This window comes from Leguminivora glycinivorella, chromosome 6, assembly GCF_023078275.1.
Source record: "Leguminivora glycinivorella isolate SPB_JAAS2020 chromosome 6, LegGlyc_1.1, whole genome shotgun sequence".
NCBI classification, from domain to species: Eukaryota; Metazoa; Arthropoda; class Insecta; order Lepidoptera; family Tortricidae; genus Leguminivora; species Leguminivora glycinivorella.
Window position 1 is genome coordinate 17,330,417 of NC_062976.1, and position 27,574 is coordinate 17,357,990.

Consider the following 27,574-nt stretch of genomic DNA (forward strand, 5'->3'; position numbering starts at 1 on the left):
ATTTTGTATTGTTTTTATTCATCACACTGGTTTCACTTATAACTAATTTAAATAGCCTAAATAAGATGAAAGTCTTAAAGTTAAAACCAAAGAAAGTGTTAAATTCTTGGTTTATTCAGTCCATAATACACACACTAATTATGTTTTATTTATCCTTTGATATCTAAAAATCGTAGATTTATACAATAAGCAAGCCGATTCAGCCAATATCATGCTTTCAAAATTAGCTCTTTGGGTACGATATGATTTTCTTCTACGCCTTTAGACATCGGGGAACCAAGGGTTAAATTGATAGACGTATAATATAAGGTAAGCGTTATTTTAAGCAGATCACACACTTATTATTATAATTATTTTGTATTTGGTTATGCAAATCTGTAAACATAGTAAAATTCAGTAGCTGAGTGAGGAATGAGGTCTTAAAAATGATTTAATTGCCTAGGTACTGGCCTAGTCTTGTTACTAAATTGTATTTTCTATTATATTAGCCATGAGTAAATCTAGTTCTAGTCATCCTAAAACAGGTACTTTTAGACAAATCATTTGTTTGAACTGATTTTTGCACTGCTTCATTTTAGGGGAGACTTCATCATTTATCAAACCATAATTATCAATAAATTATAAATAACTCAGTAAAAAAATAACACTGTGTTCTGATTAGATTATTACAAAATATAAATAATTATTATTTTAGATCAATTTAAAATTAATAAATATATCTTAGCGAACCTTGTTTCCCATACGATTCTCCCCTAGGTACATGTATCGCGGCAAATCTTTATGACCTCTATGTACAAGATACTAATAGGTAAGTTAAGTACGTCGTACAGAGGTCACATTTGGACATACCAAAGCGCCTGTAACAATCAGTTGCGTTTATTATGTAACGCCACAATTTTATATCAAATAAATTGTAAATTACTCAGCTATTAGTTCGCTGCGGTGGAGTACTAACTGTTCCGACAAGGATTAAACCTAATGGCTCCGTTTGTCCCATCTCGTATTCCCACAAATCTCCGTTAGATAATAAAAACTAAGTATGATTACCTAGCTACAATCTAGATCAAAACACACTGCAAAACGAACACAAGATTATCTAAGCTTCTGATGTGTTATCGCCCTCGCATGGTTTCTTGACGTAATCGTCATCTTTTTCTGATAACGTGATGGAGTAGATGGATGTGCCGTCGGAGAATCTGTCTCTGTTCCTCCTACCGAAGATGCTGCTGCGAGACAAGGTAGACGAAGTTGAAATAGACACGTCGTCGCCGTCCGATCGAGGAACCATCTTCCAGATCAGGAGTCCGATGCCGCCGAATGCGGCTACCACCAAAAACATGACCAGGGATACTTCGCCGAACATACCTGGAAGGTAGGAAAGACTTTATACTTAATACCTACAATTACGTTTGTTTAGGTAGTAGGTAGCTGTGTTCGCGAGTCCAGAATTCGAAGGATTTTTTAAATGTACCTTAGCTAATCTACTTATTATACTGTGGGACTTCTTCGTGTGTAAAACTTCACCGAGACATTATGCAGGTATTAAATATACTTACTTGGGTCACTCTCCTGTTTCCTGGCCTCAAGTCTAAGCGGCTGCAGCTCATTGTAATCATCATCATCATAAGGCTCCACAGAGCCGGGGTGAGGTTTCGTGTGCAGCAGCACGTCACCGGGGTTGGCCTTGGGCAGGTTGATGCCGGCGCGGACGGTCAGGGTCTCTGGCTTGTATGTGCAGAGGACCAGGAAACTGGAAAAATAAGATAAAGTTCAATATTGTAGCCCCTCCTTGCGCTGTGAGTATGGACACTATGGACAAATTTTCCTGCACGTATGTGGCTACAGAGGAGTTGTGACGTGATGGAACAGTATGTATATAATGTAAGCAGCATAGCCTAGCCACTGTTGGGGTTTTTGGCGTTGCTCTACAACTATGTACATCCCGCACAAACTTATATGTTTTTCCTATTACTTACCGTCTTGTGCTGTGTGTAAGTATCGGAAGATTCTCTTGCACGATGACATACGTAGCGACTGTAGTGTCATTGACCTCAGAGCCGCACTCATCATGATGGAACCGCAGTATGTAAGCGTCTTGTGCACTGTTGGGATTGCCCTGCAGCGAGCATCGCTCCGCGGCTCCGCTGCCGCCGTCCGCGGCCTCCACGGCGATCCGACCGCCGAAGTAGGGCCCGGTTGACACCTCTACTTCGCTGGCGTGAGGTAAGCATTGAGTCGCGCGGGCTGAAACTGTAACAAACACTAGTAGTATCATGGTCTTAATGCGACAATAAAATGCAGAGTAGCGTATTTTTTCGCCAGTGTATTACGTATTTTATTACTTAAATTGCGTAATACGAAAGTCGGTAGGTAGTGACTCCACTGTCAGATGTAAATTAACAATAACTACCTAGATATCATTATAGTGTATTATACAGTTTGGTACTTTTTCACATACCCAACAAACACCAAACACGCTAATGGTCCTTCGAGCCGGATGTGACACAAACATTGAACAATAATTACAAGTACGAATTACGCGGTTTATTATACCTACACAATGGCGGGCATAACTCACATCCTTTTGTCGGCACGATGATGATTTTGGAGCCGATGGAGTGCGGGTCGGCGAGGTCGCGCGCGTCGCGCCTGACCGGGCGCACCTCGAACGAGTAGGTGGTGGCCATGCGCAGGCCGGTCACGCGCGTGCTGTACGCGCGCCCGCGCCGCGGCGCTGCCGTCGTCGATGACTCCACGGTGCGGGCTTTGTCGTCTTCTATGTTTTCGACGACCTGCGGCAATGATGAGGGCTTAGCTAAGTGACTCATGAATACAAATTAGAAACAATTGATACAAAGAGTTGTAACTTACCTTAGTTCGGCAGCGGTACTGGCCCCAGGCCTGTAGTTCGCAGTAGTTGACCTGGAAAGCCAGGAGCTTGGGCTGGTCCTCTTCAGCTTGCCCGTACTCCCATCGAAGCCGCACGTCGCGGAAGTCTGGCTCGCCGATCAAGTGTAACACTTCTGAAAGAGCATATATTAAGGTTTACTATTTTTTTGTTTAACAAAAACCAGAGGATACTTGGCAATATGAACAGTCTACAACAAATGAAGTTAAAATCCAGTTCGGTTCAAATTATCCAAATCGTAACGGTATGAAGGCGCCAGCGTCTTGTTATTGCTAAGAACAAACCCTCACCTACGAGCAAGTGACCTAATGATCTAACCCAAAGAGATTCCCTGTAGGTATACATGCACAAACACAATTCGTTAGGCCCATTTTATTTAATGTTCCCTATAGTTCCCTACTATGTACGGATAACGTGGTTTCCTTATCAATATAAGGTTTTCTTGGGCTATTAAATTTTAAAAAATAAGTCATGCATTACAGCATTACTTATTTAACGTTATAAAAGTTATCTACTTGTAAAGATTATAATTATTATATGGACCAGAAAATACACATATCTAAGTAGGTAACTTCCAATCTACAACGATGCATCGCCTGCATCATTAAACTTGTTACGTTCGCGAGCAGACAAAGTAAGTTCACAAGTTCGGCTGTGTCATTTTTAGTAATCACAATACTGTAATTATTTACGCTCTCCTTTCCTTTATTGTCGTAATGTAAAGTCATTATTCCCTTTTAATTAGTGCGTCGATATTTTCTCATGGCGCCACGCCACGCTTGGATGGTCCTCTATTGGATGACTTGGATGAGCAACTCCGCTCGTACCATTGACCTAATGCCTTGTTCACTGGCCCGTCTTCAAAGTCTAGATAATTTACGATTTGTAAAATAATAACTTTGAACCTTTCTCTTCCAATAGTCCCTGACTCTGTAACATTTCAATTGTTCCGGTAATCTTCCTTTTTCTGAAAGTTACGTCTCGCTTTGATCGTTCGTTCACCCTTAACTGTTAGGTAAATAGCATATTACCTTATAAGATCTGCTATAAAACAAAACAGCCGCAAAGTGCAAGTAGGGTACCTACATAAAAGTGGTTATTTGTAATAGGAGCGGGTATCTGATTATACAAAGCAAGCGCAGGCCTTGCGCCAATCGACGGCCGCGGGCGCCGCCGCCGCCGCCGCCCGAGCCCGGCCACCTGACAGTAATGAGAAATTTATCTATGTGGGACAATGGAGTGCTCCATTACACGCTGTATAACTAATTACTAGCCAATAACGCTTTCACACAAACTTAACAAATTTATTAACGCGTAAATTTATATGCCCTGAACGTATTTGATTATGCTGGATAGGTTCACGTACGTATTTCATGTTTGTTTATACTCGGTTGCTGCTTAATATTTACAATTCGTTTAAAAGAATGATCACAACAAATCAAAAAACCGGCCAAGTGCGAGTCGGACTCGCCCACCGAGGGTTCCGTACAAACTTTCTTTCAAACTACCTAGTAAAAATAATCTCATATTTTCATATAACTCTAATGACTTGACTAGAAGACAAAAGTATAGGCACTAATGAGTATTATTGTGTATAGCGCCATCTCCCGGTCAATTTGCTAACTAATTTGCGCGACCTGGTTTTTCAGGGATAATTCTTTATAATGTTAACCGATTTAAACAGTTTTTACTTTATTGAACAGAAGATGGTTTACGTAACATCTCGTATTAATTTGAAGTACGATATACATCCGCAAGGGTGGGTAAATTGAAAGTAAAAATCTGAAAAGTTTTTGTGAATTAAAAAAAGTATTCAAAATACAAACACGATTATATTTTTCCTGTAATATTTAGCATAAAACCAATGTTTACTAAAATTTTCATAATTTTTCGTTGGTAAACTTCGGAGATAAGGGGGGGAACGGTATTTTTTTTTACATTTTCCTTCAAAATTCTTTTTTTTCCACAACAAAAAAATTATAAAAAATAGCTTATTTACGTTCAATTTGAGCTCTTTCCAACGATACCCCACTTGACCTAGTAACTTGAAATTTACAGTTTGCCCCCCTTTCATTTTGGCCATTTTCTACAATTAAAATTAATATATTTAAAAAAATTATACTTTCTATTTGTAGAGGTTTACAATGTTCATAACTATTCCAAATTTCAAGTTGATAGCATTAGTAGTTCTCGAGATATTTAGGAATGTGACAGACGGACAGACAGACGGACAGAGTCGCACCATAAGGGTTCCTGTTGTACCTTTTTGGTACGGAACCCTAAAAAGTGATAGCAAGGCTTTATAAAAGCAGCTACATTTCACCGCCCAAACACGTTGACTGGTGATGACGGTGCATTTTTGTAATTCACCAATTTTTGGTTAATATGTTGCACCACTTGAAATAAGCACTCCAAAACTTCGAAAGTTGTTCGTTTTTGTGAAAACGATTTCAACAAACCTTGTTTGGGGCAATTGATGGTGAATAGGTACGTGATACTTTTTTTGGAGACACTTCCAATGACATTTCGTTTATTTTTATAAAAACGAAGGGCCCTACAATGTATTGTGTTAAAATGAAGGTAAATTAAATTGGTGTCGTGTCGATAATAGATAGGTAATACCAGCGGTTCGTGAAGGTATTTGGAAACAAATCTTTCATACAACTAGATAAGAAAACTCCCCATAATAGTATTGTCTTCGGTTACCGCGATAGTTACTCATGAAATAAAACTATGGAAACGGATTAATTAAATCGCGTATAGCGCATAGTTTTATCCCCATAATAGTTTACAATTAAAACATAGGTCCCAAAACACTAGTAGGTATTATTTGGAGCCCGTCGTGTCCCACTGCTGAGCAAAGGCTTCCCCCCAATAATACTACTACTTACATAACACTACCTATATCGGCGGCCGATTGTAAATTTAATGTTTTGACGGTAGTCACATTAAACCGTCGGATGGAGAGGATTTAGTTTTTCTTATGCTCGGAGTCCGAAGGGCAAACTGAACTGCCCAGAAATAGGAGCTATACATTTACATATGTATGTACATACCTATAGGAGTTAGCGTTTTCCTAGGTATTTGTTCGAAGAGTTTACATGCGTCTTGTAGGTGACGGTGATGGTGATAAATTGATAATTGACGAGTCTCGTAACAAATCATCAATAATTTGTAAGTAAAAAAGACAAAGTTAATTTCATGCTCCGTCATTTCCTTTTTAGGGTTCCGTAGTCAACTAGGAACCCTTATAGTTTCGCCATGTCTGTCTGTCTGTCCGTCCGTCCGTCCGTCCGTCCGCGGATAATCTCAGTAACCGTTAGCACTAGAAAGCTGAAATTTGGTACCAATATGTATATCAATCACGCCAACAAAGTGCAAAAATAAAAAATGGAAAAAAATGTTTTATTAGGGTACCCCCTACATGTAAAGTGGGGGCTGATATTTTTTTTCATTTCAACCCCAACGTGTGATATATTGTTGGATAGGTATTTAAAAATGAATAAGGGTTTACTAAGATCGTTTTTTGATAATATTAATATTTTCGGAAATAATCGCTCTTAAAGGAAAAAAAAGTGCGTCCCCCCCCTCTGACTTTTGAACCATAAGTTTAAAAAATATGAAAAAAATCACAAAAGTAGAACTTTATAAAGACTTTCTAGGAAAATTGTTTTGAACTTGATAGGTTCAGTAGTTTTTGAGAAAAATACGGAAAACTACGGAACCCTACACTGAGCGTGGCCCGACACGCTCTTGGCCGGTTTTTATTATGTAAATATAAGTAAGAGTGGTACGAGTCAGGTGATAACTGTTCGTAGTATTAGGTACAGGATGTTATTTTATTTTAACAGTGAGGTTAGAAGACAGGTAAGTATATATCTACCTACATCATTCTCCACTCTCCATTAATGAGCTTTGCTATGTTCATCAATGGCCAGATACAACGCATTTCTTGGGCATTTTTTTAATTGGGTTATAAAATCTTCTGCAAAAATCTCATGTATTCTCACAGTAAATACCTATGCAGAAAATGGTACAAAAAGTGTTCATCATGTGAAACTCATAAAATATATATTTATTGTAGGTACTTACGCTCGTAAAATTATCTAATCAGTGGATACTGTGCAAAGTAGCTGTAATTAATTACTAATAATACCTAATTGTGTAACTCTTCGCTGTAAAAGTGCACACAGCAGCTCTACTTTTTTTGCCTGTCACATATCGCAACATATTGGTTCTGAGAATTTGAATATGAGTGAAAGTGTACGCGGCTCCGCGCTGCCTTATGTTATTGTCGTTAGTCATATTGATTGATCGTCATTGTCATGTCAAGAGACGTTTAGGCATAATCGTTTCGCGGTAATTTTCAGCATCACGATTCCATGACTCTTAACAAAGGGTTGTTCTTACATAAATAGAAAACATATATCACATCACAGTCTATTATCCATCAAAAAGTATAGTACCTACGTAGTAACAAAAGTTAACACTAGTTTTGGTGTGCTAAGTTGCTAATATTTGACAATTTTACATGAGCGACTTCGCACCCTGTTATCCGCCATTAGCAGTACGGCGCTAAACAGTCAATTACCCCCATTTTCGTACCGTTTTTAAATAAAAAAGGAGATACCGGAACGGCACGAGGTCTCAAGCTATAATTTGGCTGGTCCTCAAATGAAATCACAAGCTCATTAACATTTTTACCGCAGCATTTGAGCGGATGCCGCCGCGAAAGAACGGTGTGCGGTGTAACATACTGTTCGAGTACCGCTATAATTCACTTGGTTAAGTATATCGAATTATATGGACTACCCAAAAATGTCAGGCGGGTCATTCTGAACAATAGTAGTATTGTTCTGATAGGAATCTTTAATTATAGGTCAAAAATAAATATCAGAGCATAAATGCTACACGAATCTGTTAAGTTTCGTAACTGTGATGGATTCTATCAGGTGCGTGTGCAAGTGTTATTTTTAAAACCAAATTTTCATATGCATAAGTGTGACGTTTTTAATAGACTTCCACGCTCTGTGAAGTCAAACACACTGCATTGTTGCCTTTACTGATTTAGGGAAAACTGGGGAAGGTTGATAGCCTCTTTTTATTTTAGTCTAAATTTTTTGTTCGACAATCATTATCCCGATAGCCAGAGATTCAGGCAGGTAGGTTCAGTAATGTAGGTACCGGTTGTCATTTATTGTTACGCTGTGGATCTGAGTGTACATTATGATGTTTCCGATGATTCATCCAGCACGGTTGGGTGGCGGCAGATTGAAACAGTCGCTTATGTGACGGATGCAGCTCGGGCCGCATGACCCGCCGCCGGACCAGAACGGCCATTGTAGTACTCGATCGCTACACTTTATAGGCAAATAGGCGATGTAATTGTTTACAGCGCTGTTTTGTGACAATGCACAAATGTTACTAATTAGTGCACATGGTGAAAACAAAGATACTTTGGGATTTCATTACGTGTTGTAACTTAAGTTACGTTTCAATTTGATTGAACTTAACTTAGTTTCGACCATCGACCGAACTGAATAAGCTTAAATTGAGTCGCTAAACCTCAAACTCGCTTTAGTGCAGATTTTCGCATTATGGAAAGGGTACCTTAGGATATATATTTCCGAATAGAGTGGATTTAACTGAGTTTCAAGTTAGATGACTCAATTGGCCTTTTCACATAGAATTATTATATGATAAAGCTTCCCAATCCTTACTCAAGACATCGCTATAATCACATACACGCATTCTCACGTGACTTTTCCTCTGTAAGTACCAAGCTTTGTTTGTAACCACTTTGTAGAACACAATCGTAATAACATAACATAACTTCTAATAGCCGCGATATACACAGCGCATTGCTATGCGTGACCTGAAACATGCGCGACCAGCCCTAGAATTACCCTTAACCCATTTCGCAGGACTCCGTTGTTCCCCACACACATACACCATATTATAAAGCGTTAACAAAGAGCGCATGGTCACAAGACATTATGTAGAATTTTTCTGATATACCTAACACCACGATTTGAACGGCGCAAATTAAGTAGCTCTTACACTATTTATTACGCAGTATAACAGCCCAAGTTCAACGCTAAAACTTTTTTATAGTGTTGTTCCAAAATTGTGCGAAAACTAAGTTTTTTACCATTTTTTCAACACCGTTTATTTACATGTTATATTAAGAATTATGTCCCTTGCATACATCATTTGTGACGTATATTTAAGTACATTTTTATATATTTAGTATCAATTTTTTAACAAAAACCGCTTGTAGGTAATAATCGCCGAGACATGAAAAAAGCCGTTAATTTTAAAGGGAAGGTAAGTTGAAACAGCTTGTGTCAACTGACCTCATTTGTTGCAACTCTTCTCGATATAAATTTACAGTCTAAATAAATTTGCTTTTTCAGAATGCCTAATAATTACCTACATACGCAAGACAAATAGAGGCGACGAAGAATGGGTTCAGTGATTAGGTTGCAAGGGCTGGGCATATGCAGAATTATTGCAGAATGCACAAATGGTGAACTGGACTACATGTGCCAAAAATGTGTTGGTCTGATGAATTAAATCTATTTGTTGAATATTTCTTATTATGTCGCATTTTTACTTAAGTAAATACCTAATGACTTATTACTATTCAAATTGACATCTGATTCAAATTGATATAGTGAAGATTACATACGCTTGTATAACAAAGCGCTGTCTCCCCTAAAATAAAATTACACGAGCGCTGTAAACGTTGAATCAACTGGATCGAGCGGTTGCCTTCCCACACTAAATTACGTACCTACTACGGATGACTTTGAGTTGGCTTGAATGCTCCGTAGTAGTAAAGCTGTTACCTAACTGAACTATAAAGTTATTATTAAGTTTTATATATTGTATATAATTTACAGTATTGATAAGTTGTGCTATGTGATTAATGCAGCCGCGTAGCGTCTGTGATTGCCGCCCGGGGCCGATCACCAATTTTGCCGATATGCCGCCCCTCTTATGATCAACATATCTAGATTATTTGGTCATTATACTCGTAAGTGCGAGTTGTGCTATCGTTGTAAGGGCTCCGTACACCACAAGAAGGGCTTAAGCGCCTCGTTTTTTGAAGGCACTTAAATCATTTTTGAGAATAATCGATATTCTGAACAATTTCTAAAAAAAACGAAACAGAAATTAATTTAGGTAGATTTCAAGAGATTTGGTAACTCCTTTCAGCGGCAGAGAGTGAAATTTGAGTTTTCTTTCTTTTAAGTCCGACTTACGCTTGACTGTAGATTTATAATAGGCTTTCCTGTGTAATCCATGGATTGAAGGCTATCTCGTGTATTTTTTCTGTGATTTTTTTACCTATTTTCTTAAATTACTTACTTATAATTATTTGAGAAAATATTTTTGAAATACTTATAAAAAGCTCTTTCATTTGATATGTAACACATTAGAGTTTAAAAAACTTTAATTTTTAATTTTCATTTTTACGAACCAAAAGTGATCCCTACAATTAAATTTTCTTAATTTAAATTGCTTGTCCGTCTTTGGGTCACAGGACATATGTGTGCCAAATTTCAAGTTAATCGGTTCAGTAGTTTTGGAGAAAATTGGCTGTGACAGACGGACAGACAGACGCACGAGTGATCCTATAGGGATCCGTTTTTAGGGTTCCGTAGTCAACTAGGAACGTAGGAACCCTTATAGTTTCGCCATGTCTGTCTGTCTGTCCGTCCGTCCGTCGGTCCGTCCGCGGATAATCTCAGTATCCGTTAGCACTAGAAAGCTGAAATTTGGTACCAATTGTATATCAATCACGTCAACAAAGTGCAAAAATAAAAAATGGAAAAAATGTTTTATTAGGGTACCCCCCCTACATGTAAAGTGGGGGCTGATATTTTTTTTCATTCCAACCCCAACGTGTGATATATTGTTGGATAGGTATTTAAAAATGAATAAGGGTTTACTAAGATCGTTTTTTGATAATATTAATATTTTCGGAAATAATCGCTCCTAAAGGAAAAAAAAGTGCGTCCCCCCAACCAAAGTTAGAGAACTTTTGAACCATATGTTTAAAAAATATGAAAAAAATCACAAAAGTAGAACTTTATAAGGACTTTCTAGGAAAATTGTTTTGAACTTGATAGGTTCAGTAGTTTTTGAGAAAAATACGGAAAACTACGGAACCCTACACTGAGCGTGGCCCGACACGCTCTTGGCCGGTTTTCCTTTTTGAGCCGGTTTTCCAAACCAATAGCTTTTGTCTTTTGTTCCTACTAAAGAAGACGGTCAACCAAATCTTGATACTAAAAAAACGGCAAATTTAAAAATAGACGGCTCAGCGGCTAGTTCATTTCTTGAAACGCGTGCCTTCCTAAACCTTGGCGTTGGCGGAATCATCGACGAACCATATTCTAACACTTCAAAAAAATATTGAAAATATAGGGGGCGAAGGTTAAATTCTCATAGAAAATTTAAATTTCGCGCCTTTTTAGGGTTCCTTACCAAAAAGGTACAAATAAAAGGCCCTTATATGGTGCGACTCTGTCCGTCTGTCTGTCTGTCTGTCACACTATTTAATATCTCGAGAACTACTTATGCTATCGCTTTGAAATATGCAATACTTATGAACATCGTTAATCTCTACAAATTGAAAGTATATTTTTTTAAATGTATTAATATTAATTACAGAAAATGGCCAAAATAAAAGGGGGGAAAACTATAAATTTCAAATTTACTCGGGCAAGTGGGGTATCGTTAGAAAAAACTCAAACTATACATATCAAAACTATTTTTTTCATATTTTTTTGTTGTGGAAAAAAAATGTTTTTGAAAAAAAAAATAACTTTTTTTTACTTTATAAAAAATCCTTTCAGATTTACATTTTCAATTTGAACACTCTTGCGGGTGTTTATTGTACCTGTATTTTTTACAGAATAAAAATGAAAGTTTTTGCTTTCAAAGAGAGGAAAAATGGTTAAAATCGGTTCACACAATAAACAATTATCCCATAAAAATCATCCTCCATTAGTAGCTAGTGCTCGCACACATTAGTTTACTTAATTTGCCGAAAGATATCGCTGTACGTTGAACGCTCATTTCCTACATCGCATTTATCCTGATATAATGAGGTCGCTTCAGGAGCGTCCTTACATGTCGTAAACTATTGAAGTCGAGTTGTGATTTTCTTTGGACGTTGTCTAACAATAAAATTGTATATTCAAATATTACTTATGTGGGAATTGAGTCTTGAGGGATCTAGTCAAGTTTGTAGAGTTATATGAATAACATTTGATGATTCAACTATTGAAAGTTGTACGGAACCCTCGGTGGGCGAGTCCGACTCACACTTGGCTGGTTTTTTTAGTGCTAAAATTTGGTTGACCGTCTAATATTACTCGGTGGCCTTAGCACAAAGCTAAAGTATTATTGTTTACTTACGCACATAACATACGAGAAATATTTCAAACTTGGAACAAAACTATTCAACATTCAATTCAAATTCAAAAATACTTAAAATAGACACTTACCCAATTTGACAATTAGTGAATTGAATATCAATCCACAAATCAAATATAATATTTTCCTATTATAATTAAACTTAGCACTAAAAAAGTAATTGCAGTTTTTAAAATCGAAACTTCGGAACAAAATGACGAATTTTGTTTGCTCAACTCAAGTTTGCTTAACAGTATGACGATAAGGTGTTTTATCGTGTAATATAGCTGCCGCTTAAGCTCTTTCGCCATAGTTTTTCGAACATTCGCGGCATTCGCCTATAGTTCGTGGAAGCTCGGCGGCTGCTCGGCAGCGCGCGGCCGCTCGCGCCCCCGCCCCGCGTCCCTCGCAGCCGCCGTGGTGCATTCGGCGCCAGCACAAAACAGAGAATTGGCGCGTTTCTCAGCGCGATTTGAAAAATGTTGGTCTCATAATTAAGGCTCCGCGCACACGGGCGACAAAGTTGCTCGGCGACTTTTTTGTCTCTGTCGTCACCCCTTGCGACAGTCTCCGAGGTGCGCACACGGGAACGACAGCGACGTAACCACAGACTACTAAAAAGCTATTACCATAGACTAATTCTATTATCTTTGGATATTTCAGATGCAACTTTTTCTTTTTTCATGAAATTGAGAGCCTATCTAAAATAATTTTTTGGTACTTCAGAATGAGTGTTTAAAAGTTTTGATGATTTTACAACCCGGCATCGTTTTTCTTAATATTGTCGGAATATTCTTTTAAATTCTTGTCATATAAAATCAGTCTTTCCTCTACTTCTTCAATTAAAAGACAGATATCAATGTCGTCTTCAACAATCTGCATTTAAAATTATCTTTTTTTCGAATAACTGGCAACATTGACAACCGACCGACGACTGTTTTGTCGCCGTGTGCGCACTTGCATTGAAACCCATAGGGAAGGAGACAGTTGCGTCGCAGGCCTGTCGTCGACCCCTACGACAAAAAAGTTGCGTCGCACCGTGTGCGCACCTTCATACTAGCCCATAGACCGAGCGACGGAGACAAAACTGTTGCGTCGCCCGTCTGCGCTCAGCCTAACAATTTTATTTATTAGGTTCCGTAACAAAAAGGTACAAAGGAACACTTATGGTGCGACTCTGTCTCTATGTATGTTATACTTTTTAATTGCCGATTTTGCCGCCCCCTGTTATGTGCCGCCCGGGGCCATGGCCCCCCCGGCCCCCCCCTCGCTACGCCACTGGATTAATGATTATGAATTAAAAACTATAAAGTGTATAAAGATAAAGTACTATTATCATATGACAATTCCCACGCCTTACGGGAACTCGGAGTCACCGCAGGTCACCGCAATTGTCATGATCCTTAGCTATTATAATAAAGAGATACAAAGTAAACCGGTGATCACGACGGAGAATAACACTATCTGTCGGTACGATGATTTGAATATTTTGAATGAATGAGTTGAGTATTGTATTTTGATATTTTTAGTTCGGGTTCGAGTGGAAAGTTCAGGCAATTCGTTAAGGCACTATGAACGATATACGTATTTTGTATGTCAAACTAATTCTAAAAATTAACCTGGCACTAATTTCTGCCCATACCTAAACCCAGATTGATAAATATTACCTACACGCCTAGGCAATTAGGTACACCTTATCGGGTACCGAAAAACTTAGCTTTTCCGAAACTCATGGTATTCACACATTCACGTAAATTAGCTAACTCTGTCATCTATTCACATTGCAGCATAGTTAATAGCGGACTCTACACGTAGGTCGTAGCTACATTCTAATCTAAAGCGCACTTCAAAAATGCGTGTACAAGGTACTGTCATCAAAACAAAACCGTGATCCGCGCATTCAGTAACGGTAGCCAGAACACTGGCGCACACAAATTGTATCGTTACGCGACCTACGTTTTAACGGGACGGTTTTCCAGGAAAATTCTGGCCTCTACGTGCATCTTGACTCTGTAGTGTTAGTAATGCTTCAACCTGTCACGTACGTTAACGGTGTTGGGATGTATGTTTTAGTACACTATTGTTTTATAAGGAATTTTATTTGGCACACTAATTAAATAAACAGACAAATCAAACCTCCATCCATATCACACTTGTTACTCTTGTTAGGTAGAGTTAAGAACGACCTAATTTGGTAAGGATTTTTATTAGAGCCGGCATTAAAAAATATTATGTCATAGAAGTCTGACTTTCAAAATAACACTTAATATGTGCTATCAAAATCGCTACCAGCATTAATTGGTCTGACTTTAGGTGTTTGATGCACCGAAACAGACCGGCGAACATGTTTTTGTTTAGGCTCGCTATGCTTGAACTTTGGAATCAAACGATGTTCATTTGTCACAAGCTTCTTTTATTTATCTCGGCTTCCAGCTGAAAGGTAATTGAATCGGCGTTACGTGAGTTCGCTGCAAGAATTTAGGCTTAGTCCCTGCTCCCTAACCACTTGTCGCCGACACAAAAGATGTAAATCCACGGCGCATTGTTGCGCTGTAGAGCGCTGCCCGTGCGTGGATAATCACCGTTTTTTCCGCATTCAATTAAAACTGACCTACTGCGGCGAGAGAACAAAATAAAGATTTATCTAGTTTATCAACTTTTGACGCCGAGGGAAGCCCTCTATAGATGTCTTCATCAACAACAGCTGTCAGCAACTGTCACTTTTGGATTGTAATCAGCGTCATTAGCGCGATAATGATCGAGCTTCTTTTAATGATGACTATTATCATTGGGTTTAATAACAGAGATCTAATAGGAGTTGTTGAATGCTGCGTTTATTGCTCTTGATTGGATGTTAAACACTTTAAGCCAAAGACATATGTAACTCCGTATAGACACGACATCTCGGACACTGGCGATCAAATATATGAAAGAGACGCGTTCTTAACACACATTCTAAGCTCGTGTAGGTGAACGCGCACCATGCTTGTATGAGTCAGATATGACAGGTTGACTGTTCGCGTTTTTGACAGGCGGTAACTGTGAGGTAACCGGAGGGGGTGGGCGGCGCTTTCAGCGGGGAGCGGAAGTGGCCATACTGTACGATAGTACTCTTTGTTATACTGTGGTATATATATGAAATATACTCGGCATGTCGGTGGTTATATCCGTAAGTAATAGCTTTATTTTACAACCACAAGATCGGGCTACCACGGAGAGCCGATAGACGAACGCCATCAATAAATAGCTGTAACGGCTATCGCGCGCCAATAAAATGACTTACCGTTTATGGTTAGGCAAGCCGGAGGAGTCGAGGCGATAAAGCTCGCGAATCTCGCCATGTCCCGTCCGCCGCGGCCACATACGTGCCGAATATAGACGCCAAAATATATAGACACTTCGGCCATAAATTCGCCTAACCGTGCACTTCTGAAAGGTAATTTAGCGTGGGTACACTCCATAATCGAATATGGCAAAACAAAATACGGTCACAGCGCCGTTATCGATATGCCGGCAGGGCGATAGTCTCCGGAGTTGGCGATAAATAAAGTGAAGAAGTAGGTGGAATGGTTTATGAGTGCATAGAGTGGGTAAACGTGTGTTTTGGCACTTTTGGCGCGGTGCGGAAGCTGACGGGTCGGCGCCGGCGACCCGCCGGCCCGGTCAGGATCGCCCCTACTGCCCTACCTGCGTCCATTCCATACGGCGGGCCTATTACGCCTACTGGTTTTGTGTAGGCAGCACCTATGCATCCGCGTAAGGCAACGGTATATTAAAATGTTGCATTTATGTACATAATGAAGCAGTCGCTACTTAGAGAATATTCAACATCAGTAACGGCTTTCCTCAAGGATTGTAACAAAGTTGTTGAAGTTCATCGTTTCCCGCAAAGTTCATTAACTAAATATACCATTTTTTTGTGAATTTACCTGTATTTCGCGGATATAACTTTAAGCACACAAGCATCACCAGCTCCGATTAGGGAGGCATTTATGTTACACAACTTGAATTATAGTACAAAAATTAATGTGTTGAAACAATAATTTATAGCAAAAAGAGTCAGTACATTTTGTGAAAAAATATAGGTAGTTAGTAAAAATAGGTAACACTTCTTTAATCAGATTTACACTTACACTGCAAAAACCGACATACATAATTGTTATTAATTTGTCATCACGTCACTCTTATTAGCTCGACTAATAGTTACGAAAGCAAATCAACTTGCTTTCAAGCATTTAGCGCGCCGTCTCCAGCGAAGCAAGACATCGCGACAAAACACTAGTTAACACGACTTACGAGTTGTCAATACGCGCCACGCCTAAACGTAATCATCAGCTAATTAAACCATTCGTCTAGTCATAAGCGCTAGTGAAAGCAAAGTTTCACGCGTGGCCCATATAATGAGCGAAACAAGAGCAAAACGGCCCGAGTGTTTTGTTTTGTGCGACATTGACATCTCTATAATGTCAGTTGTAATGACAGCTTTAATGAAGTTGTCTCTTTGCTAATGCGGTTGTGGTGGTATTAGGGCCGCGGTCGGAGGCGTAGGGCTTGGATGCACTGCCCCGTTTGCACCCGCGGCGTTACTCGCAACCGTTAGCGTATGCGTAATGCCCTCGCGAACTGTTAGGTTTCTGCCCGAAGATTCTCATAGTAGGTCGCCACTTCAAGGGTATAAGATAAAATACCTATTTATAATCTGTAATATCAGTATCCTTTAATAAAAACAAAATTAAACCTGGCATGGCAGGGGGCCTACTCAAGAAATTTTAATTTAATTTACTTATGGTATTTTACAAAGAAGCAACCTCAAAGGGTTAATTAAATACCTAAGAATTTCTTTAGAAAAGCACAGCCTAGGTATTTTAAAATATAAATAAGTAATATAAATATAATGGGGACACCTTACACAGATCAACCTAGCCCAAATCTAAGCAAAGAATTTAGCCCAGTTAGACTCGTACCGTAAGCCTGTGCCTAAATTGCCTATAAATAAATAAATATTGGGGACACCGTACACAGATCAACTTAGTCCCAAACTAAGCAAAGCTTGTACTATGGGTGCTAAGCGACGATATACATACTTAAATAAATAAATACATACTTATATACATAGAAAACATCCATGACTCAGGAACAAATTATCTGTGCTCATCACACAAATAAATGCCCTTACCGGGATTCGAACCCAGGACCGCAGATTAGCAGGCAGGGTCACTACCGACTGAGCCAGACCACGTGCAGAAAACACAGAGTGCAGCGAAAACATTTAGTTTTTCTACTAGACTGCGAATAATTGAGAAATGCCGGTGCGCTATGCGTCTATGCGTGCGCAACCCAAATGACACGGTTTAAATTAAACAATCGCGGGCTGCCAAAAGGTTACAGACTTCAAGCACGTTTACACTAAGTAGGTAACTTGGCCGCAAAACATCTTTTGTTCTAAGAAAATGTTGTTTTATAATTATTTTGTACGGTATGCTAAGTATTTGCTTAGGACCGCTATTTATTCTACATAAATTTGCACAAAGTAATTCCTCTATATTTTACATTTACGAACTGTCCCTAATTTGAGAAAGAAATACATTATGCATATCAGCAAAACCGCTAAGTACCGATCGACAATATATATCTACTTAAGGCAGAACAAAATTGACAAGCAGAACGTCGGTTTTGCTTTAGTTTACCGCAGCAGACGGGTAATCCATCATAGTGCAAACGGGCTAACTGCCGAGCTGGATAACTGCGATACGAGCGCGACGCCCTGCGCGCCCCGGGCTGCGGCACTTCCCATTTGTCCCATAAAATTGAGAAAATCATAAGATATAAAGTTCAAATTTGTACAAAATGTAACGGTGTCGTAGAACTAATGGCCCCGTGGCCCCCGCCGCGGACCGGACTCTGGTCCGACTTGTCTTGCGGGATCTACAATACTAACTAGATTAGGATCCCAGCGAGCTACAAACATCAAAAAAAGTCTCGGAATTATTTAGAAAAACCTGTCCATTATTACGACCCCAATTTCGCTCTGCATGCACGTTAGACCTGTGTCGAGATTTCATGAAGTTAATTACCTACATTCGCAACCGGCACACTATGTAATTGTAAAAGAATATCCCGATTCGTTCCGAACATTAGTCCATTGTCGGTGACCTAGTTCCGATTGCTCCCCAGATTCGGTAACGACCACTTCAAATCGGTCCATGTCATGTAAACAATGAGAAAGATAGTCGATAACGGTGACAGCATGAATGTAGTAGTGATGTTGTATAGTATTTTCATTGTGCAGTTAATTTGGCCGAAGCAGTTGAGATTGTGAGATTAGGTCTGCAGATGGCTCGTTCCCGCTGTGACTGCGATCCGTGACACAGATAGCACTAAATTAACGTTTCCTGCCAGCTAGGCTGTGTTCCTATGTACTGACTTATTACTTATTAAGGTGTACATATATAGACAAAGTGATATTGCTTTAAAATTCTACCTATATAAGTAGGTGTTAGGTTTATGACACTTTTCTGATTGCACTTTATGTAGAGCTGAATTTACGAGTATGCAAAGGAGGACCTACTTTATAAAATGTTATTTTCAAATAACAATACTTAATTACAGAAAATTGTTTTCTGGCGAAGGTATAATGGAATGAAATGAAATACACAATGGATCTTGGGCCATTTAAGTGAAGACAACGTAGCAGCATTCCTACTGAAATAAACGTGCACGAGTACCGACCACCGTTACCTCGCTTGCATCCCATCGGATGCCACCTAATTAGTAAAAAAAGTGCATGGCAAAGTAACACGCATTACCGCGGTAGCTGCGGATTACATTAGAGCCGTTACAGATAATTTAGTGCGATGTGGGAACAGTGTGAAATATCGATAGTTTGCGGTGAGCGCGCATTGTTACGGTGGCGACCGCGAAGCCCAGCAGCCCTTTCTAACGGGATGGGTTTTCAACATTAAATTTGTTCCATAAACGTTTGGCGTGTCAAATTTTTATTTATCGTCAGTCGTATGCCTCAAAAAGAAACTATGTACTTACTTAAGTTGGTACAATACATTCCTACTTGGGATTATGCCGAATATAAAACATTAAAATTACTTAGTAGGTATAACGTTAATGTGATCTTGACGACCGGCCTGGCGTAGTCGGTAAGTAGTGACCCTGCCTGCTAAGCCGCGGTTCTGATGGGTTCGAATCCCGGTAAGGGCCCGGTAATTTGTTTGTGTGATGAACACAGATATTTGTTCCTGAGTCATGGATGTTTTCTATGTATATAAGTATGTATATCGTCGCCTAGCACCCACAGTTCAAGCTTTGCTTAGTTTGGGGCTGGGTTGATCTGTGTAAGGTGTCCCCCAATATTTATTTATTATTTTATTTATATAGCAAACACCTCTATTTAATAAGGAACATTCAAAATAAAAACTGTGGAATCTTTATTTTAACCGCACCATAGTTGATACGTTTACCCTAAACAGTTATCTATTTAATTTAAAAGTTATAATGGGAATAAGAACATTTTCGAGATGATACAAAGAGATCGTCATGTTCATGGTCACAACTACCACCAGCCGAGCAGAAAGGAATCAGTGCGCTCCGGAGCGAAAGACAACTTCACGATGTGTCATCGCAACACTCCGTAACTTGCACTTACTTAGCTTGGCGAAAATCTGTAGAAATACTGGCATCACCGTAGTATCGTCTCGTTTTTTTTTACATATATTGATTTGAAAGAGACGACACTACAATTTTTTACCAGACTGTAGAGTCGAACAACTGATGGTAAGAGCGTGCGACCTTCAATCCGGAGGTCGCGGGTTCGAACCCCGACTCGTACCAATGAGTTTTTCGGAACTTATGTGCGAAATATCATTTGATATTTGCCAGTCGCTTTTTGGTGAAGGAAAACATCGTGAAGAAACCGGACTAATTCCAATAAGGCCTAGTTACCCTTTGGGTTGGAAGGTCAGATGGCAGTCGCTTTCGTAAAACTAGTGCCTACACCAAATCTTGGGATTAGTTGTCACAGCGGATGTCCCATGAGCCGCGGCAAATGCCGGAATAACGCAAGGAGGATGATGAGTGTCGAACAACTGAAACTTAAACGGCTGCCATCGATTGCTTCATTTACTAAACCTAAACATAAGTATAGAAACTTATTGTCGCATCCTCCCATATATGTAAGGATATTATTTATGTTCATAGGATTTATAATCTAAATCATAGATTATAATTATGCGGAACGGAGATGAAACTATTTAATATCTGGGCGACCTAGCTTCGCTCGGTTCTATTTTAATATATCACGTCTTTAGATAAAAAATAACTCTTATAAATACAAAAACAAAAAAAAAGACAAAAAACAAAAATTTTATTTCTGGCCGGGATTCAAAACCCTGACACCTACGATCTATCTGCGTACATTAGACCGACCTCGTACGACTGAGCTAAGCGGAATCGATGCGCGCGCGGCGAAATTAACGACCATATTTTCCGTTTACTACCGCGAAAGAAAAACTCATGAAAACTCGAAAATTCGCGTTTTCCGGGATCTAAGGCTACGCTAGATCGATTTTTCACCCCCGAAAACCCCCACATAACAAATTTCGGCGAAATCGTTAGAGCGGTTTCCGAGATCGTCAGTATATATAAATAAATAAATAAATATACAAGAATTGCTCGTTTAAAAAAAAAATATATATATATGAAACTATTTATATTTAAGCAGCTTTTTGAAGCAAACATATACATGCCACCTATTTAATAGCGGTAAGAGCGATATTCTATTAACTCTATTAAGCCCTTAGTAATAATTGTGTGATAAATTGACAATGCCTAATAATATCCGTCGTTACGATGGGAATTGGGAAGCCATGTCACCCAATTCCGATGAAATGAGTGGCGTGCGACAAGCGTAGCGGTTTTCGTTTTACTAAAGCACGGCCGTAGAAGGCCTAAGCACTTAACCACCTTTGCATATACTTTTATATTTTAATACTTATTGTAATATGTATAACCTTAGCCTTACCTTAGCATAGCTTTGCTTATGTTATGTATTTTTAGGGTCCCCCCACATCTAGCGTCTCGCGATTTTATGGGCAAAGCCTGATGCCGCGTCTGACGCGGCGTCTTTTTCCATACAGTGGCCCGACGCGACGCTCGCGAGACGCTAGATGTGGGGGGACCTTTACTGTTCTGAATTGTATGAACCTCCAGGTCTTTTTTAGAGTAAGTTTGCATGCGTATATTTATATGCACCCTTGTCATATGTATGAATGGCTGTATGTGTTCGAAATAAATAAATTTATTTCTTTATTTATTTCTTTATTTATTTATTCCTTAAATTAACATTAACAGCCTAGTACCAATAGTCGACACTAAATCTCACATTTATTGATAATGACAATTTTGTTGTCATTGATAATAACTTGACTTAAGATTGATAGTGGCATGGCATCTACTGGTACACTGTCGATGTGGAGCACTGATACGTTTACCTTACTTATCGATTTTATAAACCTAAGTACGAATTATTGCATTTGATTTTGCACCATTACATAAATTACTTTTGTAATGTAAGACTGAAGATTTCTGAATGCCGTGAACAGGCCTCATAAGGATCGAGCTACATTATATCGGTACTTCGCACATAAATTAATTAAAGTTTTATTATTTTTACATCAGTAATCTTCGAGTTCTACTTTTGTAAGACAATTATGCATTGTAGGTACTTTCAGATTATGCAGTCGTTACGAATCTTAAGGTCAGGTTACACTGGACTGGATTGGGTGAGAACTGTTGTCTCTATATTCAGGGCTCCCGTTACGGATTACCGATCTGCATAGCAAGATGTCAGACTTATTCTTGCAGATTCTGTTAGGTTATCTGTCATCCTGGGGACGGAGTTATTAAAGGTAATTAAACAATCTACGCAAGTTTTGTAGAGGGAAGGACCAAGTCCAGTATGTATTTATACATACTATCCATAAGGTACAGCGGGAATCTCGACTGGGGGGGCCAATGTAACTGGTCCATTTTTTCCATGTTTTACAATGTTTGCATTATTAAATAGTGTCCACCGGTTATACCTATGTGGTTGGCATGTTCAGTGGATACATGTAGAACTTAACATCATAGTGTAATACTTACCTACCTAACTAATCAAACGTTATAAGTATTCATCACAAATAAATAGTTAGATATGGACGTCCCAAAGTCCCAATACGTCAAATTACTAATGACGAAGTAATTAAGTATAAGTACCAAAGAAAAGACATCAACGAGCTAATATTAAAAGCAAAAAAAAACATATCTTAGATATGTCATTATATAAGATATAGGTTAGGTATTAATGTTTATTATATCAAATAATAACTAATGATAACAATAAGAGTTTTGAATGATTCACGGTTATTTTCATTAGACTTATATTGACCGGGATATAGACCGTGATTACCTTTTTGATTTTTGTCGAGCTCCCTATATTTCGACGCAGTTGCATGCATCATGATCACAAGTTATAAGTCTAATGATAACAAGTTATTTTTACACATATTTATACTTAGGAGCGTATTATTTATATTTAGATGTCTCACATATTTAAAGGTACTTATGTGCCTATTTGATATAAGGTACAGCGGGACAATTTCGACTAGGGGGCAAATGCAACTGATCCATTTTTTCCACGTTTTACAATATTTGCATTATTAACCCAATTGCCCCCCAGTCGGGATTTGTCCCGCTGTACCTTAACACAAAACCAATAAGCTCCAGTAATAAATAAATGAATAGAAAAGGAATCAATATTATTTCTGTACATACTGTGATAAATTGTATGTGCCTACCGAAACATGAATAATATACGTACCTACATAGCGCTATAGCGATATATTTTTGTCGGTATGTAAAAAACGCATGAAGCATAATCGCAAGTCGCTTAATTTATTTGATTTGAAAGTGATTTATAATCATTACAGCAAATGGATTAAAAAGCTCGTGGGCGATGCCTGGCCTGACACACACATGTCATCAAAATACATGTCTTATTGTGACGTCTTAAGGTCTTTAATAATGCTGAGAATAAACGTATCAGCTGTTACGGGAGAACTTTCACACGTACGCATTAAGATGCAAATTATGTAAAACTTTCAAAAGAATAGTTTACAATGTTTTGTTACTTCATATGCAAAGTAAGTTTTTTTCTTAGATTTCGTACTTGACTTTCCTGTTATCGAAGGAATGTTTTTTTTTTGTATAGGCGTTATTATCGCATAGTTAAAATTATATCTATTTGTATTAGATAACTTCCTCCTCTCTCACCTCATACTCCTCATAGTAGAAGCTAAACAAAATTAATATTAATTTTGATAATGATTAATAAAAGAATTAATAGAATACATTTCAGATATAAATTAAGAGCGCGAGGCTTGAACTTGCGACTCTATATCACTAGGCCATCTGTCAATGGAGCTACAACCCAAAGACAGCGAATACTTAGAACTTAGAACTTCGCTCAGAAGAATTCTCGCAATTTCAATTGACCTATTTTTATTAAGTTAGTTAGTTCAATTAGTTATATTTTAGTTTTGTATAGTTATTTTTAAGTTTTTGTGGAATATTGTGTAATGTATGATGTGTAAATTTACTGAAATAAACTTTAAACATTATCACATTCTCAATGATATGTACTGTAAGTAGTAGGTTTATAACAAATATTTTACCAGTAAATTATGGAGGTATTTGAGGTTATTTCAGAGAAGGTATGTATCCATCCAGGGTGCTAATTGTTTACATACCGTCAATTTCTCAATCGAAATAAGAGTGATAGAGAGAGATATTAAGAGGATGCGGTAGCGAAAATGCTAAAATGGAAAGGAGCCCCCCTTTCAACTTGGGAATTTTAGTTAAATATACAAGTGTTATTAACTAGATTTATCGAAAAAAAATTGTCCATTAAGATGATTAAGAACAACTCAGTCAAAAGATATTGCAAAAAAAATCTTTAAAATCGAGGTTCCGCTCTCGACTCTTTCCTCCTTTGAAACTTAATCAATCGGAAAGAAATTTGAGAATCTGAATAACAATGAAATAATCTATGTCGGACCGTTTAGCTTTTTTGGTTAATTGTTACCAATCTTGAGTATCACACCTTTTTTTGCGCCACAATGAAAAAGGCCGTTTTTGGAAATTTTTGATTGGCTCTGGACTCTCTGGAGTCTTTAAAAAGTAGAATATCAAAAAAATCAAAACGGTTCGACACAGATAAAAATAATAACAATCTGTGTTGAAAAAATCATTGCTCTATCTTCAAAAACCAGGGAGGAAATAGTCGAGAGCGTTTGTATGGAGAATTGACCCCTACCGTATCGTCTTAAATAGACTAGAATTACAGAATGTACGACGGGCAATGGTTTGCTTAGCACCCAGAGCTGAGAGCAGACCGATGCGCAAATTTATTCTGATCATTGATTATCAGTTTAGCAGTTGTAAGACAGGTAGAACAATAATTTTAATCGGAGATTACAGTTCAAATTATCAGAGAAAGGACTCCAAATGTACTCGAATTAAACAGTTACACAACCGCATATCCGAGTTTAACACTTGAGCTCAAATCACAAAATTAACCCCAAACGGTCGTGCGAGACGGTAACCGAATGGGCAAATTATGTGGGTTAAGAGTAAGCACGCTTAAATAAAATATGTACGGTCAACCAACCAAGAGGGTTAACCAACCAAATAAACCATTGAGTATTCCGGGCCTTTGGGAGGCGTGCGCGGAGCCGAAGCCAAAGCCAACTTTTGACACTTTATTGAAATGTAAGGGGTATTACGTGGAGCGGATGCTGCCATTCATTGCGCGTGTCATGGGGCGCACACAGACAGCACCCGCCAAGGTGTTAGGACTATTTGAGAGTTGCTGTAATCTAAAATAAGTTTTTTTGCAAAAAAAATAGTTATTTGTTATACAAGGGGGCAAAGTTGTATTTTAACGCCGAGTGTGGAATTGAAAAACGAGCAAGGGAAAGGATTTTATAGTTGAACCACGAGCGAAGCGAGTGGTTCGAGAATAGAATCCTGAACTTGTGAGTTTTTTAACACACGAGAAGTAAAATACATTGCACCCGAGTGTAACACAAAACTTTTCCCCTCACTATAGCGAGGAAACTACAACGCAAAAAATGCGTTTATCACTGCTTCCAGTAGTTCGTCCGCAGGTGGTAAATCATCTTTATTACTAGATTCACCTACTTTTATCAATTTTAAAGCAGTTAATTTGACTTTATTCAAGGTCAAATTACTTTACCCACTAGTGGATAAAATGCGTTTTTACCCGCTGGTATTAAAGGACAAAACATGTGTTTCCGAGCTAGTGAGGGGAAAAAACATTTTTGGCACAAGCTTTTATCGTCGACTGTACCTTTCTTTCAGCAGTCATCTACTGTTCTCCAAGACGTTTCTAAAAACCCCTCAAGGTACTCGATGGGGATACGACGTTTCATAACAGAGTTCCTATAACCACCTTTCTGCTCCGTCATCAGATCAGCTCTATGATACCATAATATTGCATTGTCACGTGATTTACATATGTGTGCAAAATTTCCGCTCATTCGGAAACCGGGAAGTGGGACAAATTTAGCTTCTACGTTTTGACCCAAACTAACATACAACTAAGGGCCCATTTAGACGGTACGAGAACTCGTATACGAGTTTTATTTAATAACCCAGGATGGATATACAATGCTATGCTACTATTACTATTAGTCACTTAAGTATGTAAGTGACAACTGGAATACATTTTTTTAATATTTTGATTCAACCAATCAACACCTAATAATTATTTTAGGTAATTAAAAAAAAAGTATAAATTAACTCATACATATTTTATAAAAAATATAGAGAATACAATAAATAGGTATTATTAGTTATTAATTATACCTACCTACCAAGATAAAATAAGGAGAGATCATGGAATTTTCGTGGAATTTTCAGTAATTTACGATCATGTCGACCGTTAATACTGAATTTAATAAATCACGCAATTTATGGGTTTTTTAGGGTTCCGTAGTCAACTAGGAACCCTTATAGTTTCGCCATGTCTGTCTGTCCGTCCGTCCGTCCGTCCGTCCGTCCGTCCGTCCGTCCGTCCGTCCGTCCGTCCGCGGATAATCTCAGTAACCGTTAGCACTAGAAAGCTGAAATTTGGTACCAATATGTATATCAATCACGCCAACAAAGTGCAAAAATAAAAAATGGAAAAAAATGTTTTATTAGGGTACCCCTCTACATGTAAAGTGGGGGCTGATATTTTTTTTCATTCCAACCCCAACGTGTGATATATTGTTGGATAGGTATTTAAAAATGAATAAGGGTTTACTAAAATCGTTTTTTGATAATATTAATATTTTCGGAAATAATCGCTCCTAAAGAAAAAAAAAGTGCGTCCCCCCCCTCTAACTTTTGAACCATATGTTTAAAAAATATGAAAAAAATCACAAAAGTAGAACTTTATAAAGACTTTCTAGGAAAATTATTTTGAACTTGATAGGTTTAGTAGTTTCTGAGAAAAATACGGAAAACTACGAAACCCTACACTGAGCGTGGCCCGACACGCTCTTGGCCGGTTTTTTCCAATATCACGTCAGAGAAGAGGTCGTAGATATTTACAAATAGATGTCTAGATAAGGTTGCATTTTAAAGACCTATCTATAACCTTGAATTAAGGAAACCATTTTTTATATTAATGCACAGAGTAATATGTATAACGTAACAATAAATATTTCAATACTTAGGAACAATTCCTATTATCTTTTTTTACATAAATTAGATAATATCTCACCATCGTCACCTTCAACATCGGCAATAGGCGAAACCGCTGATATCCAAAAAATGACAAAAATAAACAAACTACTATAGGAAAACATAATGCCGTTGGAAATGTCAAATAGAACACATTCGTAATTCACTGGCGCGCGATTGGTGAATACCGCGGCGCGGAGGTGCGCGCGCAGGTGTGGTCGCAAGGAAACTGGCGCGGGCGCCGGTGTCGGTGCAACAGGGGCCTGTCGCCTGCCGCTGAAGCTGAATTTCAGCAAATTAAAGCTTTAGAACTCGGTAATATGTTTTGAATTGATGATACAAAATAATTTATTCCCTGTTGTTGACATGTAATATTTTAAGAATATTATGAATAAATGAGTATGAGCACAGAATATATAATAGTACAAGTACAGAAGG

At 38.3% G+C, this 27,574-nt stretch overlaps 1 protein-coding gene across 1 annotated transcript; it reads right to left on the reverse strand.

Moving 5' to 3' along the window:
* Position 1: 1 nt before the first annotated feature.
* On the reverse strand, positions 2-27,348 carry LOC125227269. The gene is made up of 6 exons (XM_048131529.1): positions 27,177-27,348; positions 2,872-3,023; positions 2,579-2,792; positions 1,977-2,250; positions 1,557-1,750; positions 2-1,365 (listed from the first exon to the last, which is right to left on the reverse strand). The coding sequence occupies exons 1-6, from the start codon at positions 27,259-27,261 to the stop codon at positions 1,097-1,099; spliced, it is 1,188 nt and encodes a 395-aa protein (XP_047987486.1). The 5' UTR covers positions 27,262-27,348; the 3' UTR covers positions 2-1,096.
* Positions 27,349-27,574: the final 226 nt, after the last annotated feature.

Excerpts from the sequence above, each read along its gene's own strand:
- LOC125227269 (XM_048131529.1), bottom strand. The coding sequence starts at position 27,261 with ATGTTTTCCTATAGTAGTTTGTTTATTTTTGTCATTTTTTGGATATCA. Across the intron at positions 3,024-27,176 it reads CGATGTTGAAGGTGACGATG|AAGTGTTACACTTGATCGGC; the intron begins GTGAGATATTAT and ends ATGCTCTTTCAG. Across the intron at positions 2,793-2,871 it reads AGTACCGCTGCCGAACTAAG|GTCGTCGAAAACATAGAAGA; the intron begins GTAAGTTACAAC and ends TCATTGCCGCAG.